General features: G+C 44.4%; 2 protein-coding genes across 6 annotated transcripts; both read left to right on the top strand.

Annotated features, from left to right (window-relative positions):
* Positions 1-417: 417 nt before the first annotated feature.
* Positions 418-4,860, top strand: LOC103381301 (cysteine-rich protein 2-like). Its single transcript, XM_025056809.1, has 4 exons — positions 418-623; positions 2,494-2,588; positions 3,222-3,279; positions 3,411-4,860. Exons 1-4 carry the CDS (start codon positions 581-583, stop codon positions 3,473-3,475), a joined length of 261 nt encoding a protein of 86 aa, XP_024912577.1. The 5' UTR covers positions 418-580; the 3' UTR covers positions 3,476-4,860.
* Positions 4,861-4,978: 118 nt separating this feature from the next.
* LOC103381298 (proline-rich nuclear receptor coactivator 1-like) lies at positions 4,979-11,345 on the top strand. 5 transcript variants are annotated; one of them, XR_521781.2, is made up of 6 exons: positions 4,979-5,642; positions 7,468-8,754; positions 9,873-9,945; positions 10,016-10,122; positions 10,366-10,671; positions 11,257-11,345. XR_521781.2 is itself a non-coding variant. In XM_008313580.2 (2 exons), the coding sequence occupies exons 1-2, from the start codon at positions 5,286-5,288 to the stop codon at positions 7,957-7,959; spliced, it is 849 nt and encodes a 282-aa protein (XP_008311802.1). In that variant the 5' UTR covers positions 4,979-5,285; the 3' UTR covers positions 7,960-9,155. The 5 variants fall into 5 exon arrangements, 1 of the variants encoding a protein (XP_008311802.1); XR_521780.2 differs by having other exon boundaries at positions 11,289-11,336; XR_001760236.2 differs by having other exon boundaries at positions 10,366-11,339.

Here is an 11,345-nt window from a genome sequence, read left to right as displayed (position 1 = left end):
GGTTTTTTTATTATTTTTTTATGAGACACTAAAGGTCAGCGCTTCTGTTATCACGGAGCCAAGAATGTGGAGAGCAGCTCCTGCAGGAGCATCACTTAACATTCCCTCACTAGGAGCTGAACTGTGAGGTGGCGTAACCTAGCAACCAGAGAGGAAACAAACAGAGCCGGAGGAGACGGTGACCCCACCGGGCCCTGGAATATTCGAACGACAGAAACCAAAAGCCCAGAGCTCGGGCTCGACGTCAATGATGCGATTATTTTAAAATTGTATTTTAAATAATCTGAACACGGATGTACTGCACCCAAATTAACAAACATGTCTGTATAAAACACGAAATTAATATAGTTTATTGCTTTGTATTTAGTGACGTCACACGGTGGGCGGAGACACGAGAAACGACGTGCGCCTCGTTCACTCCCTTCCTCCTCCTCCTCCTCCTCCTCCTCCTCCTCTCCCGTGTGTCTGTGTCGCCGGGTCTGCAGACAGACACTGATCAGACAGACAGGGACACGGATATTATTCTGGTTCCGGTTCTGCTCCACGGCGGTGGAAAATAATCGACCATCCCCACGGAGCCATGTCGTCCAAATGCCCCAGATGCGACAAGACGGTGTATTTCGGTGAGTCTCAGTGATGCTGCTGCTGCTGAGAGGCCGCATCAGCATCACCGACAGGTTCTGCTGTCTGGGACGGGTGGTGTTTGATTCTGCCTCTGACGTCATCAACAACCTCCACTGTTGTTAAAAACGGTTGTGGTCAGGTTTTGGAGGAGCTTCAACCCAGCAGTCAGTACAGAGTCGTCCAGAGCCTGTCATTCCCACGGTCGCCTGTAGGGTCGCTGAAGTGCTTTAAGTATTTAATGATTTCATTCATTAAGTTTTTTAAAAAGTACTCTATACAAATTCTAGGAAAAGGGTTCTCAAACTATGTACCACCCTGGTACGTGGGCTCCCTCTAGTGCCGGGGAATCAGATTTCAATAAGGATCAAGTGAAAGTCTGGTTCTCGACAGGTTTAATGTGGCCGGGAATTAGAGGATTTGGGGTAATATCCCGGGTCAAATAATCTTTATCAGTGAGTTTCAAACTATGGTAGGTGTACCAGTGGTGGTACTTGAGCTCCCTCCACTGGAAGGTGTTGGGACTAGTCGTCACACGAGTCCAGATTTGTGGGTGTGGTTTCAAACTCATAGTTGTGTGGGTTGTGATCTTGGGCTCCCCCTCCCTCCTCCCTCCTCCCTCCTCCTCACTCCCACCAAAACTCCCTTCCTTTTCTCAACTCATGCATTCCTGTTTTCCAATTGTGTTGTCTTTGTGTGACAGCGACTCTTTGTCAGGGGCCACGGATGGCTGTGGAGGCAGCGGCGGTGCCGTTTCAAAGTGTTTACTGATGTGCGGTCTCCACATGATGTTGGATCTTGTTGTCAGAGGTCACAACCTGTTGCTGTTCTGGTGTGGCCGCAGAGAGAGGCTCACATCTTGATCCGTGCTGAGCGGGTCACGCTGGGCCTTTCAAAGCAATAAGGCAAACAGATCTTTTGGACCTGGGCTCATCCATCAAGCCCACCTTAAAACTGTATCAGCCAAGCATGCAACGCCGCTGTCACTCACAAGGTAAGAAAGCTTCTAGTGGCAGGAAGCAAGGGCACAGAGGGACCAGCCGTGAGGGGCGGTTAAAAGCAGCCGTTCACAGTCAGTGACGTTTGAAATGGTTAGAGTTCTCACCTGATGTGGGAAGGTTTCAGCTCTGGTACGTACAGAACGTAAAAAATGTTTTGTCTGATTAGGTAACTGTAGATAGATGGTGATCAGTCGTGATTAATCGAGGTACATCCACACACCTTTTCTGTTTATTGCTGGAACATTAAACCCATTAATTCGTTCTGATTAAACCTGCTCTTCATTTGGCCGTTTTTTTCTCCAATCAGTGTTGCTAAGTCTGACTTTTTTCCTTCACAGCATGATGGGACACCTTACTGCCACAAACCCTGCTATGCTGCCCTCTTTGGGCCAAAAGGTGAAACAAAACTAAAATCCATAAAAACACTCTGAAGGTTTCATTAGAACATTTGTGAAATAAAAGCTCTCTACCGTGTGAATTCCAGGCGTGAACATAGGTGGCGCTGGTTCCTATGTGTACGATGCTCCAGTCAATGAAGCTCCTGCAGCTGTTTCGATGGAAACCGAAGCTAAGGCGGAGAAGGAGGAGAGGAAAGCTCCTGTACGAGGACCGGTGAAGGGTGAGGAGGAGAAACTGACGGAACATCAACTCTTCAGTATTTCTATTTTACGACACCTCTATATTTTTTTTCCCTCTTTTTCCAGCTGCAAGTTTTTCTTCTTTCTCCGGAGGACCCAACATCTGCCCAAGGTGCAACAAGACGGTGTATTTTGGTGAGCACTTTGTGTCGATTCCCTCCATTTATCCCATTCGTTGTTGCCATAGCGACGGTCACCATGGTGGTTCTGTGTGTGTGTGTGTGTGTGTGCAGCTGAGAAAGTGTCATCTCTGGGTAAGAACTGGCACCGTCCCTGTCTGCGCTGTGAGAGGTGCAGTAAAACTCTGGCTCCAGGAAGTCACGCTGAGGTGAGTCCCTGGAACCATCGACTGCTGCTCACCAGCTACACCAGCAACACCGGCTACACCGGCTACACCGGCTACACCGGCGACACCAGCTACGTTCATACACTTTACCAACATGTGAGGGAGGTTCCCACAGAGCTGCCAACAGAACGTTAGAACAGGAACATCCTAATGTCCTGCTGAGTGACAGCAGGTTTACAGCTCAAAGTCAACTCTGCAGTAGTTACAAACACCCAGTCTTAGCTCCGCCCCCAATTCCCAAGTACAAAGACAGACACCTGTATACACAAACTACAATAATAATATTAATAATAATAATTGATTGACTAACGAGGGGGACACGCTGAGGTGCCGGTGGGGGGGGGTTGTGAGGGTCTTCCAGTACAACATGACACGCTGGACATCAGTGTACCACCGCTGTAACGTTTGACTGATAACAAGCCTCCAGCCACTAGGTGGCAGCAACTCATACAGTGGTTTGTACAGATACAAATGTACATGTTATCAGGTTCTCAATAGTATTTCAATTCCTGGGGGTGTTTGTCGGGTGGGGGGGGGGAGGCACGACAGAAATTAAATTGAGAAGCACTGGTCTAAATGAACACACCTGTCTTTGACACCATGTCTCCATCACAGCACGACGGTCAGCCTTACTGCCACAAACCCTGCTACGCTGTGCTGTTTGGACCCAAAGGTATGAAGTTTGAAGTCTGAAGGTCAAACCTTGACCTTTAACCTCTGGCATTAGCACAAAGAGTCCCAGATGAAGAGAGAGCGTTCACAACAGTGAAGATGCTCTCGTCCTTCTTCTCCTTCTTCTTGCAGGTGTCAACACTGGGGGCGTGGGCAGCTACATCTACGATGACCCTGAAGGGGAAGTGCAGCCTTGAGCTGCTGGCCATGACAACCTCCCTCCACCTCCACCTCCACCTCCACCTCCCCCTCCAAGTCCAACGAGGTCCACATTTGATTGTTATGACTTTTCTTATGAACAGAACTCGACCTTCATTTTCAAATCTGACCCAGAACAATCTGAAATGAGATACGTATATGTCTGATGTTTGACCACAGTCTTTGACAAAGTCCGACTTTGATGGAAATAACCTGGCAGACCCAGAATATGGTGCTGGGGAGGGGCCCAAAACAGCTGTCTTTAGACCCATGACAAAGAAACCACAAATGATGGACGAGTTTTGTACTTGAACTCCCAAACTGATGAACAAATATGAGGTGTCCAGTTTTAATGGTGTAAAAACAGCATGTGGCCACTTCAGAGTGGGCCACCTCAGGGTTGAAGGTTGTTTTCACTTAAACTTTTAACTTCTCATGTCAACAAAGAGGCAAAAAGGTCCAAGTTGGGCTGTGAGAGGTGTAAAAGTAGTGGACGGGTTGGATATTTGGTCCTTATTCTTATTTTTGTACTTTGTTTATGAAACACATTTTACATTTTTTGTACCTATAAAACGCCTTTGGTTTTCTTTCGCCAAATCCTTGTTAGCCTTTCACACAGTCATTCTAAAAACCTGATTGGTAATTTGTGCACTTAAAACGAAGTAGAACATATAGTTCTAATACACTCATCTGTGTACTGTACTTCCAGCCACAGTACCAGGAACGTTCGGTTACAGGAACCATTTGCAAAGAACTTTAAGTTTCCTTTCAGTGTCTGCAGCACTTCTTCAACACAACATCTGGAACTTTTAGTGACAGGAACCATTTTAACTCCTCCAACGTGTCGACCACCGCTGGTCAAATATCTACTTATACTGAGTGTTGAACACCTAACCTGTGATTCACTTCTGTGGATTCAGAGATGTCTATTTGGACTAAAGTCGATAATTCAACATCTGACTCCAGCCTTTTTCTATTTTTATTTCTTTCTTTTTTCTTTTGTTTGTCGCTGATTTGTTTTGTTTCTGTTTTACTGCCTACGGTAAAACGTCACTGCGAGATGCATTAGACCACGCCCATTACCGGAATTAGAGCGCCTCGGGCGTATAAAATGTGTCAAGTTGCACACAGAGGAACCATGTAAGAGGAAAAGGTCTCTACAAAATAATGGCACTGAAACGCGTATCATAGAAATGATTTAAATACCGCAAAACAACTTTCTAATGATAAAGTTGGATTTTTGTTGTTTCTTTTCGGGGGACAAAAAGCATTTTTATTAGTTCATATTCACCTGTCATGCTTGTTTAAGGAACATTTAAAATAATTTACAAGGTGATTTCATCAACGCTTTTACCGTCTTTAATAATAAAGATAGTTCGCCAAACCTGTACTGCCTAATAGCTATATTTGAAGAACGTTTAGCCATATGTTTTACATGTTATTCGACATTTCTATAGTTACATTAGCTCAGTCGTCTTATTTTAAAAAGTAAATAACCGGAAGTTTAGGGTTCACTGAGGCTAACTTTGCATTTCTGGTACTTCGGCTCGTAAAATAGTCTCGCCATCACCGTAGTCGACATTTATCGACATTTTAGCAGTAATAATACGTATAGTACGATACGTTTCCACATCGAAGCGGTTTTAACTACTATGAGTTGATCAGAAATAATCAATTTTATACATTATTTAAAAGACGTAGTCGTTTCTTATTATACACTCCTAGCATTAGCAATTAGCCTCAGTGAGGCTGTTTAGTCGCGGAGGGATCTTGCCGCCTGTTTATGTCTTGTTCATATTATTCAGAGACATGTTACATGGTTCTGTTGCCCACGGCGACGAAGACGCGAACATTAGCAACACGGAAAACAATAAGCTGGTGGTAAAGTTCATAGGGGACAGCGATGGGTTGAACGCGGGCAACAAGGCGAGGCTGAGGAAAGGAGGGAAGAAGCTGCTGCTGCGGACGACGACGGCGCACAAACAGGTAAAAAATAGTCCCGTCATCCGCCTGTCTGACCTGAACAACAACAACTCTCTGACGACATCATCCGTCAACAAACCCGCCTCTCAACAACAACAACAGCATCAATCCAGTACCGAACCTCCGGCGGTCACACACATGGTTCTGAACCTCCACCATGTAAAGAATGGATCCAGAAAAGAGGTGAGCTGCTCCCGCCGTAGAGGTTCTGCAGTGATGGGACTGATGCTCTGTTCACCGACAGACTCATTCAATAAAACAGATGAAGTAAAATGATATTAAATCACGAATGCTTCACTCGAGGTGATCATATCAGTTCACAACTTTAATATCGTCATGTTTTAAAAAGACCTTTCAAAACGTTATCACGTCGATGTTTTTTTTAAATCCAGACAGATAACGGTTCATCTGAGTCGGTGGAGCAAACACCATGAATGAAAATGTACCAATTAGTGTTGTATAAACAGAAACAACTAATGAGTGGTGATGAAGTTTTCCCCAGACAGCCGTGGCCCACCACTAGATGGAGACCTAATACGAATGACTAGTGTTTCTCAACCATAGTTTATTTGAATGATTCTCAGCATAAAGCGGCCACTTAAACTTAAAAATAAAATCAAAACTGTTTACATGTGTCTTCATTTACGCCATGAGGTAGAAAAAGAAAATATCAGCTTCTTTTTCGTAACATGTTACAATGACGTTGGACCAAGCTGAAGCTAAATTAACTCTGACACCCGTTGTACAATATTTAAACCTAAAATGTAATCAAAATCAAATTTGATGGCCTGTGGATATGACTGTGTGAAGGTTGGGTGATTGACATCTCAAAGGTCTGCCTGTTTCTTTCCTGTCTTTTGCAGTGTCATCAGTATGAATGACGTACACTGTTCACATGAACAAACATTATTATTATTTCAAAAACAATCTATTATTAAACTTCAGATCATTTGGTAAATCGTGAAACATTACCTTCCATTTGAATGGGCAAGCAGTCATTGTTTGCGAGAGATTTTTTTTTTCAAGATTTCTCAAGAAAATGCCAAGGACTTTTTTTAACCAGAGCTTGATGGACAGACAGACAGAGATGATAGAAAAGATAGAATTAAAGATGGAATTCCTTTGCAGAAGGTGAATCAAAGGCAGGTGGAATGCTTGGCTGAGAGAAAAATCAAAGGTCGGTTCAGTCATGTGACGCCAACTGCCTTTAAAAACCCCAACAAGGAAGAAAACAACAAGGCAGTTGGGACCATGATAAAGCTATCATCAGCAGTAACCAGAGCTGAAATACTTCTTATTTGAGTACAAATCCGTCCAGTGGCATCATGTTGGTTTGCCCTCCAGTCCAGGCAAGTTCACCGTCACCAGCTGGTTCTCTCAGTGTCTGCTGCTAACTGATCAGTCAGATCAGTGACTACAGCCCAAAAAAAACAAAAGTGCCCTTTTATTAAACACGTTATGCTTTTTTATGTTCCTCCAAATCTCAGAGGAAGTGAACAGAAATATCATCCTTGCTCATTGTGAAACATTTCCAACAAAGCATTATGGGGAAGTACCAATAGCTCAGAGGTTGTTCTGGAGAAGATTCTGGATCATATTTGCCCTGGCTTTCACTGTTAACATGACAGTGAACAGACATTTGGACAAAACAAACATTTGTCAGCCGTCATGTTTATAAGAAGATCAAAATACACAGATATTTTTCTGGTCTTTTTTCTATCTTATATATTATAAGTATTTTGTAATTATTTTCCACTGTATACAGTCATTTATTGTTGCTGTTGAAAAGCGTAGTACTGACTGTGGTCCACTAGGGTGGTGGCTCATTGTTGCAGGCTGCTTGTGGGTTCTGAAGGTCGGCCAGCTGAGAACCACTGATTTAAGTATTGGTGTATTTTCACACTGTGGCTGTACTCTCATCACCTCCTACTGTACTCAAGTACTGACATGACCATGAGGTTTGAAGCACTAGAGTCGATCTGTCAACTCCTTATCTCTATCTTCGTAGGTGCTCAAATCTAAGGGAGGCAGACCAGAGCGTGGGACCACACAACCCAGTCGCCACACGGCACAGAACCTGCCCAGAAGTGACCGTCATACGTCCCAGAATGTGAACAACAAGAGCCACAGGCCACGGCTTGACCAACCAGCTGCTGCTGCTGCTCCTCGTGCTGTGAAGAGGAGCGATCACAGCAGTCCCAAGAAGCCCCTCCCCCCTCACCAGCCTCCATCACTAGATCAGAACAAACCGCTCCACACCTCCGACACTGTGAAGCTGCTGTACGGGTCCCCGCCTCCCAAATCTGCCCCCCCTGAACTCCTCAGGGATGGAGAGAAAGTGTACGCTGGCGCCAAGTTCAGTGAACCGCCATCACCCAGTGTCTTACCCAAACCGCCCAGCCACTGGGTTGGAGAGGAGCAGCCCCAGAACGGCAGGCAGAGTCGAGAGCTGATGGCCGTTCAGCTGAAGTCGCTGCTGAAGGTTCAAGACACGGCGTGACCATAAACACGGCGTCCAGAAGGACTGTCTACCATTGTTTCTGAAACGTCTGGACCACAGGAGTTGAGTGAACAGTCAGAGTTCAGAGGGTTCAGAATTGACATGATCTACTAACATAGGGCTCCACAGGAAGTTGTTTCGTGGACGGACAGACGTGCCGACCGACCGGACCTCCAGACCAACCTTTCTGACATTTAACAAAATCATGCAGTTGTTTGCACAATGAGATTTCACCGTCACCAAATCTTTAATCTCCTCCCAGATTCTAACATCTGCAGTGCAACTGTGAGATTTCATCCCCCTGAACCATTATTTTTACACGACTTACCCCTTTACCCCAACACTCCTGTGAACCTGAGCAGGAGTCACGATGCTGCAGAAGGATCGCAGTGACAGGCTGAGGTCAGTCTGAGGTCACAGGCTGGAACCATGGGGTTTTTTAGAGATGAAAGAGGCAGCTCTGCCGATGTACAGAATATATTGTAAACATATATTGTGTATATTTTTTTCTTTGTGGTTGTTTTAACTGAGATTCTAGTTTTGTTACTGAATTTCTCTCTCTCTTTTTTTTTTAAACTCCAAATGTCCCCTGCTAACTGAGGCACTTTCCAAGAACTTCCTCAGTGGATGTGGGAAAAGACATTTCCCACTCATTTGCACTGATTATAAAGAAGCAGAAAAGTCCACAAAGCAGAGATTGTTGCAGCAGCTGTGATACAACCACCAGCCAGAGAACAGTGGAGAAAAAAGCCTGGATTCACCACATGGTGGCGCTACACCCTGCATCTTTAAGGGGTACGCTACCTGTGGAGTCGGAGAGAGCTCATTTTGTAAAACAGGAAATGATGTAATCAGTAGCTTCTAGCTGAGGACACGCTGATTTACCCATAATTCATTATGTTGCGAAGTCTGCTGTAGCTGTGGCCAGTATTAATGGTCAGTGTGTGAAAAGAACAGAGCGACAGCTGTTCCCAACAGAGAGGCTGGGACACAGGAAGTAGAATCAGGAGACGACAGGAAGTAGAGAATATCAAAGTCAACTTTAATACCATCTATGCCAAACTGAACATACAGGACATACGGCACAATGAAACGCCAGAGAATCAGAAGGAGGGTTCTGTGGTCGTCGTCATCAGACTGCTCAGTTGTTCAGTGTCTGCACTCCTTGTCCTGGTCCTGGTCCTAGTCCTGGTCCTAGTCATTATGGGCTTTTGCAGTTCGCAAACGTTTGAAAGACAAAACAACCGGAGTCTGTTGATGATAAAGTAGCTAAACAAACATGATTAATATTTTGTTTTGAAAAAAACAAAATTGTCTTCATAAGTCACTCGACCAAACATCGCAGTCTTTGTTATGGGCTATTATGGGCTTTTGCAGTTCGCACATTTAAAATGACGGTGAAGTGAAGACGTGCTTGCTTCATGCAGACCACACGCTGTGTTATAGCACATTTATTTTGTTGTTGTAAAAAAGAAAATTTCATATTATGTCTTTAAAATATTAACCATTGGTTTTTCCAGATTCAGTGTTAACGCAAAACTAGGGTTTGTTTCCATATGAAAGAATTCTATATCACATCTGGAGAGAAGAGAAAAAAATTGTTCATAACCGTTTACTTCCTGTCAGTGTTTTTCTTTTCAGCAGCAGCAGCAGGATTTGACCTCGTAATGTTGTAACAACTGCCTGTTTTTTTGTGCCTGTCTATTATTGACGTATATTTTCACATTGCTTCATTTCATTTAAAAAAAAAAACATCTTGAGTAACAATGGAAGAAATATTATCATGAGGCCTTTCACAAGTCCATCCTATTAAGACATTGGTTCCTTTAAAAGTTTAACAATTTGTTTTTATTTAAAAAAAAGACACTCATTAAAAAAAACCAGAAGAAAACGTTCTGATTTCTCTGGTCCAGTGTTTCAAGGTGCTGCAGTCAAACGTTGACTCTGTCCAGCAGAGTCGGGTGTGAAGACGACAAGGACGACAGGGTGAGAGACCTGTTTGAGGAAGTCCAACCTGCCAATGTCACACTTGACTTTTTCTTCTTTCTGCCACAAGGTGATGTCCACTTCAACTGAGTGACCCGAACAAAACAAAGGAGGATGAGGGCTGCGACCCACGGCTTTATCCAAACCCTTCTCCCTGTGACCCTGATGCTTTGACAGGTGGGAGTTCCTTTTTCTGTAATTTCTCTTCGTTCTTTTTAACCCCTTTCTTGTGTCTCTTTTTTTGTAATTTCTCTTCGTTCTTTTTAACCCTTGTCACTTCCTAAAATGTTGGTTTGAAGAATTGTAATCTGACACATCTTGAGAGTGTGAAAAGATGTGTCAGTGGAGACGTCTGCAGTGGATGAGTCACCATGACCGAACACGGTGTTGTCTGTGGTTTTTTTTCTTCTCTTTTCTCAGAAACCGTTTGTCTTTGGTCAGTTTCTCGTCCTTCACCTCAAATCTTCAGCACCACCGCTGGAGTGTCTGTGACCCTCCTTTGCAAATATACTTCACCTGATGCTGATTGTAAGGGCGTGACCTGGATCTTCTGTTCACGTAAAGAACAGGAAATAGAACTGGGAAAATATCTGAAGGGTGACAAATATCAAGTCACAGGGAGCTGTTCTCTGGTGATAAGAAAAGTCACAGAGGACGACGCTGGTCATTACAGCTGCACAGGCCGTAACAGGACCCACACCCACACCCAGATGGATGTTGTCAAAGGTATGTACTGACTGCAGACCAGGTCCAGTAGGTCCTGGATCTACTGCAGACCAGGTCCTTACACATGTCGGCCTCTTGGTAAAATGAAGGCTGAGCAGAGAAGGTCAGATAAAATTCAAAGGAACTGTGTCATTAGTATATTTCAGTGGAAAGTCTCAACCACTACTTTTCCCACAATGCTGCTGTGCCACAGAGTAGAGAGGAAGTTGATGGTGTGGACACTTCAGTCGAGTCGCGAGGTCCGTACTTCACTTCAACATTTAGTTCAACACCACTTCCTGTTAACAGAACTGACCAGATCTGTGACCCGCTGGTTAATTAAAGCCATGTTTACTGGTAGTGTGGATGGAGTGGGGGGGGGGGGGGGGGGGGGGGGGGACCTCTGTTGGCCTTTCCTTAGTTTCTCTAACGAGGTAGGGCGAGACTGATCAAGACGTTTGTCCAAGGCAGGCAGCGGTCTTCAGACCTCAGACCTCCAAACAGTACAGCACCAGTACTAGTTGTTTTGTTTTAGACCACAGGAGTCCAAATGATACACAGGTTCATATGTTCATGTTTGTGTTTTATTTTAAACAAATGAAAAAGAAATACATCAACCAAGAGGTTCATGCCCTCAGCGCTCCCCTTGTGGACACCATGGGAATCACAGAGCTCTTTATCGTCATGATGATGAT

The sequence above is a fragment of the Cynoglossus semilaevis genome, chromosome 7, assembly GCF_000523025.1.
Source record: "Cynoglossus semilaevis isolate Cse_v1.0 chromosome 7, Cse_v1.0, whole genome shotgun sequence".
NCBI lineage: Eukaryota > Metazoa > Chordata > Actinopteri > Pleuronectiformes > Cynoglossidae > Cynoglossus > Cynoglossus semilaevis.
Note: the sequence above shows the minus strand (reverse complement) of the source record. Positions and strands in the feature narration are given on the sequence as shown.